The sequence below is a fragment of the Chenopodium quinoa genome, unplaced genomic scaffold (genome assembly GCF_001683475.1).
Source record: "Chenopodium quinoa cultivar QQ74 unplaced genomic scaffold, ASM168347v1, whole genome shotgun sequence".
Classification (NCBI taxonomy): Eukaryota; Viridiplantae; Streptophyta; class Magnoliopsida; order Caryophyllales; family Amaranthaceae; genus Chenopodium; species Chenopodium quinoa.
Window position 1 is genome coordinate 22,872 of NW_018743389.1, and position 5,869 is coordinate 28,740.

Consider the following 5,869-nt stretch of genomic DNA (forward strand, 5'->3'; position numbering starts at 1 on the left):
CTCGTAATATTGAAGGATCAAGTAGTGTTACAAAGAGTTTGTGCGGCTTTATAGAGTTGGAGCATAGAGGCAATTGGCCGATCTTCTAAATTCTAAGCGAACTGCTTGAAAACTAGGAGTCAATTCCTACCATGATCCCCCCACCCCAACACCCAAGCGAGATATCCTTTCATCCTACCTTACCAAAAGGAGTGGTGCGTTTACACGAGAGAATTTTGCAAAAACGCCAATTATGCCCAAATCAAAGGGACTTGGAAGATTTTAATCATCCCCTCAGGAATTTAGCCTGGCCAAATGATAAAAACCCTTATAAACTTATAAAGAGCCCCGTAAGAGAACCAGTGTCTATTAGAAAGATGGATAAAACAGATCACACCGTCGTTTAGCTGAACCAACCTATGTCATATAAGTATACTGCACTTCAAGATCTGCACATTCAGCCTGAAACCTGCCATAGATATGTGCTGCACCAACTTCACATTCTAGAGAAATGACATTACACGATGACATTAGACAAATCTAAAATTAAAGCACAATTGACCAACAATCCGAAATTCATTGGCGAAGGGATGAAAAGCAATAACCCAAAATATTTTCAAAAATCTCCTGATAATTTGTACAGTTTGGTTGCAATGAGGAAGCCCTTGATATAAAATCACAGAGATGCTAATACACCACATCTAAAACTACATACTCCACATAACTTCTAAACTAAAAGCCAAAATATGTGGATGGCACATAAGATCACAGAAACACCACATTTAAAAAGGGTGTCACAATCTCAGTTAAAGCCCCATCATCACTCCATCCATGGATACAATGACTAGTTCACCAGCACCTGATATATACGATCGACCTACTATTATATAATGAGCTAGTTACAAAAAGAACTAGAAATGCACCCAAAATTAAGACAAGCCCAATCAAGATCAGTAGCCTCCAAAACTGCCCCTCTTATTGTTACTTCCATTCCAGTGATAAGATGGTTGGCCATCCCCCTGTAACTTTGGGCCCTTGTTGTTTGCGACATAGTAATCAGGACCTTCTCTTTTACGGCAACCTGCATTTAACTGTCCTTGCCCTCGATGGATATTTATGGAATCTTTTGGCCCCCAGTTATACTTGTCCCTTGGTTTCTGCCCCCACTGGTTGCTCCTACCATTTTGCATTCTATTACCCCGATAAGAACTGTATTCTTGAGGCCTCTCTCTATTTCTGTCACTCCAATAACTGGAATAGGTTACCTTTCCTGTCTCTTGATTCCTGCTCCATGAACTTGCTGCACGATCTTGCCATCCAGAGCTTTCTTTTCTCCATGAATTACCATTGGCACCCCAGTTGTTCGACATGTCAGGGTGTGTATTTGGTTGTAAACCCGGGGGTTTATTCCATTCACCTCCCCAAGTAGTATTTGTAACAACTTCATTCCCCCGAGAACAATGGTTTTCCCAAGGGTCATTATCAGTATTCAACTTGCTTGTGTGACTAACAGAGTTATCCCACTGATTCCAACCAGTAGCTTTATCCTTGACAGCTCCATTATCATGTATGTCACGGCTCACCCAAGGATCATCATCTTTATTCGAAGTGCTAGCACCATTACCAGAATTATCCCACTGGCCCCAGCCAGATCCTTTATTTTTCTCTGTGCAACTCTGTACATAAGCATGTTCACAACGATCATCGACATCAACAGGCCATCCACTATGTTCTTGTGACCTAGTAGAAGAAGGTAAGTAATATTTATCATCTGGATTAAAGTATGCTTTATCTGCCTCCCTAATTAAAGCTGGATCTATATAGGGGTTCCAATCTATTTCATCAATGTACATATCTGGATTAGGGAGTTCATTTTCACATGAAAGGCCATTCATATCTTCCCAAAAGCATCTTTTGGCAGTATTAAAAGCCTCCTCACCAGCAGAATCATCCCAGCTAAGCACATTACTATTACCAAGGAGATTCATAAAGTTCTTCGTACTCAATACTTTCTTCCATGGCATCCGTCCCACCATATAACAAAACTTTTTTTCCCACATCGGCACATTATCCTGCCAAACCTCTGATGTATAGAAAGTTAAGCAACATATACTACAATATCCAAGATAATTCAATAATTTTACGAATATAATAAAAGTAATAACTACATCCATTCTCTAACTCCCCCAACAATTGCCCTATTCCTTAATGTTCGTCCCATTTAACTTTTTCACAATTTTAAAAATATATCTTTAATTATGTAAATTAAAAGTTTATAACAGGTAAAAAAATTTGAAACTACACATCAAGGTGAATCCAACAACATCCCAAATCAGTATATTTTTCTTATATTTATTGGTGATATTTTTCTCTTCAAATGGAATATTCCAAATGGGACAAAATATTCAATGGAAGGAGTAAGTAAATCTACAGACACAACAATGGTAACATGCACATAGATGCATAAGGTAACCCAATGGGAAATATCTTGTCTCACTTTCCTAATTCCCTCCTTAAGTCTTTAAAGTCTTTGACACAATCACTCTTGATCACTGAAAAAATTTACAATCAAAATCACAGTGACAATTGTGGTGTCAATTAAAAAAAACATCTTGCGGGTGTGACATACGCTGACAGGATGATCCCATCCCATATGCTTTCAGAGAAATTAATACCTTAATTCAGATTTATGTGACATATAAACTAATTAACATGATGTTCATTTCGAGGTGTACTAAATAAATTGATTTTAAACATTAAAAATCAAAGCTAAAATATATCATGGAGCACAAGCAACAGCAGTATAGAAGTATACAACTAAGCAACAGGATGGACAAGCACTATGATAAATGAACTAACTACAAAAATCCAAATTGAACAAGATGTATCATTCAGGCATTTATCACCTGCTAAATCGGTTAATATTCATCATTTAGGTATTTAACACCTGCTAAATCGGTTAGCATTCATCTAATAAAGGTTGATCTGAACTTTGACACTGTCATTTGAGGGAGTATCAACTCTTATATTTTCTCTAATGTTGTTGGACCATAAAACTAATTAATCTCTTTACCCCTTCTACCAATACAAAAAGTTCTAATATTGTTTACATTGGGTCCACAAATTTATAGCTTTCGAAGATCTTGTCTATGATCAACATCCGAATGATAACACTTCAAAACCCCCTCTCCCCCCCCACCCCCCCGGGTTTAACTCTCATTACTCTCTTTTTTCTTCTTTTACAAGAACGCAACTGCTTCAATTCTTCACAACACCTTGTATTCAGCCTCATGAACAACTAGAGTTCTGAATTTGAGCGGAAGGTGAAAGGAAAAATACTGTGCGATTATCTATTAGGACAAGTTTAGCAAGTAAAACGAATGCCATCATAGAATCAACCAACGAAAACACGTAGAAAACCGATGTCCAAACACAATCTTTCCTTTTCTACACGTTCTCATAGAACCAATTTCAAAATCACCAATAACAAATCAGCTAACTACAAACATTATAGGACGCTGATTTAAGGATTTATCACAACACTACACAAATACACACAATCAATTTTACCAATTCCAAGAAAACGTTGAAGTGATAATCGCCCAGTAACAATCGCCCTAATAAATTAATATTTCTTCAATCAACCTCAAATTAATTACACAATCACAATGTTAACAAATTCCTAAAATTCACATCCAACCACAGTTCATTTGAATCAATTTAAAATATAACAATCATCCAATCAATAGCATTCTACTCTATACCCTACAATATAGTGTCACATTACATCCTATACACCTAATCGTTACACTCCTTCCGTCTCAAATTATTTGTCTCATTTTCTCTTTAGGTATATCCCAATTACTTCCTTCGTCATATTTTCCCCATTAAACCAACTATTTCAACAAAAATAGGGAATTTCAAACCAAATTCAAATATTTAAAAAACCCAATAAACCCAGTTCAGAATTGATCGTAAATCTCAAGAACAATTGAAGAAATCTTTATTCAAAAAAATTCAGAAAAGGTAAGAGAGAAAGATACCAGTTTCAGGGTCAGGGCAAGGTTCATCTCTGGGAGGAGACCATTGATAATCTTGATAATAACGGCGCCTTGGTCTAGCATAATAGCGTCGATCCCATTTACCCATTTCACCAAATAATTTCTAAAATTTTCTCTTAGGTTTTACGAATTAAATTTAGGTTTTTAACGTTTAATTATGAAAAGGAGAGAGAAGAAGAAGAATAACGTGTCTGAATATACTAAAGAAGCAATTTACTGTGTTTATTTGTATGGGGGGAAAAAAATTAAAAAAAAAATTAAAAAAAAAGGGAAAAGGGAAAAGATTTGGTTGAAAAGATTTGGTTTGAGTTGGAAATTGAGTAGATGCAACTTTTGCCGTTTAGTACACTGACCAAAACAGGGTTTAAATCTTTCACATTCTTCTTCTTCTATGCTTCCTTCCGACAAGGATGGCCTCTTTGGTATTAGCTCGATTTACTAGATTGGTGCTCTTTCGTTTTTTTATTTTTTAAGTGTCTCATTTTTAAATATCGGATTTCTAATTTTGGAGATCTTTTTGAATGAAGCTCATCGAATAATTTATACATTAACTTTTTTTTTTTTGTGTGTGTGCGCGTAAAAATGGAATATTGTATATTAGTTATGAATTCTATTAATGAATTATCTCTTTTTACTCAATCATGACCAACTTATATTTGGATGACAATGTCATGCCGAAGGTGACTCGCGCAGAGAAAATGCCCCCATTCAATAGTGAAGAATAACCAACTCAACCCTATTTGACTAGTCAATCTCAGAAATCTTATTAGCCGAAAAACTAGAGAGCACGACCACAATTTCGGCCTTGCCATCATTAAAAGTGTACTAATCGTTGAACTTTTGATATCTATTTTTCTTTTTTCCTTTTCTGGCAAAATTGACCAAGCTTAATACAATCACAACAACATCCAAAGGTTCTACCTTTGGATTCTAAAGATTTAGCTTCTGATGATAATTTAGTCGTGAGGGTATATTGCATTAGGTAAAAGACTAAAGATTTAAACCATGATTTTGGTTTGGTATAATATCTCTTTTATGGGAATCTACGACGTGTGCCCACGAAGACACATTAGACAAACTAATTGAAAAAAATAGATGAAAAAGTCTGGGGATGACTTTTTTTCCCCTTTTGTAAACATATTTGGAATTCTTATTTTGTAGAAAAATAATACGAAATAATTGTCAAGTTTAAAGTATTGTAAGAGAAACTAAGTTTTATTTCTTTAATTTTTAAATCCAAGAATTAGAAAGTGAGAGTAATATACGACTAACGGACTAAGGGGGTGTTTGGTTCATCAATTTGAAATGGATTGGTATGGAATATCATACTGGAGAGGTATGGATTTCAAAACTCATACTAGTTCAAAGTTGTTTGGTTTTATTGTTGGAATGGATTATATCCTTCATTAATAGAATGGATTGTGAATCTTAGGGGGAATGAGTATGAGAAGGAGTTAGAACCCTTTGGGTATGAGATTCCATTACTAAAAATCTCAACTAAATAAAAAAAATTAGATGGAGTGGATTCTAACTCTATTTCAACCCATTCCAAACGATCAAACCAAACAACCCCTAAGTATAATCATGACTAAACATTAACCAAATAATCTATCTATACTTTAGTATTTAAAAACTCAAATCGGGAAAGAAACATATTCCCATCCTATTACATTTCCATATCTTTTTTTCCAACCTGATGTACCACATGTCTTCTTACATTTTTAATTTTTTATTACACTCTTTCTTAACTCTTTTACTAAACACTTCTTCTCCATCTCCCCTTTTCCATTCAACCTTTTTCTTTTCTCTCTTTAATATAAGTCCTTTCA

At 35.1% G+C, this 5,869-nt stretch overlaps 1 protein-coding gene across 2 annotated transcripts; it reads right to left on the reverse strand.

Moving 5' to 3' along the window:
* Positions 1 to 536: 536 nt before the first annotated feature.
* Positions 537 to 4,739, reverse strand: LOC110738333. 2 transcript variants are annotated; one of them, XM_021918695.1, is made up of 2 exons: positions 4,023 to 4,739; positions 537 to 2,051 (listed from the first exon to the last, which is right to left on the reverse strand). In XM_021918695.1, the coding sequence occupies exons 1-2, from the start codon at positions 4,101 to 4,103 to the stop codon at positions 930 to 932; spliced, it is 1,203 nt and encodes a 400-aa protein (XP_021774387.1). In that variant the 5' UTR covers positions 4,104 to 4,739; the 3' UTR covers positions 537 to 929. The 2 variants fall into 2 exon arrangements, with proteins under 2 accessions (XP_021774387.1, XP_021774386.1); XM_021918694.1 differs by having other exon boundaries at positions 537 to 2,062; positions 4,023 to 4,735.
* Positions 4,740 to 5,869: the final 1,130 nt, after the last annotated feature.

Excerpts from the sequence above, each read along its gene's own strand:
- LOC110738333 (XM_021918694.1), bottom strand. The coding sequence starts at position 4,128 with ATGGGTAAATGGGATCGACGCTATTATGCTAGACCAAGGCGCCGTTAT. Across the intron at positions 2,063-4,022 it reads TTGCCCTGACCCTGAAACTG|AGGTTTGGCAGGATAATGTG; the intron begins GTATCTTTCTCT and ends TCTATACATCAG.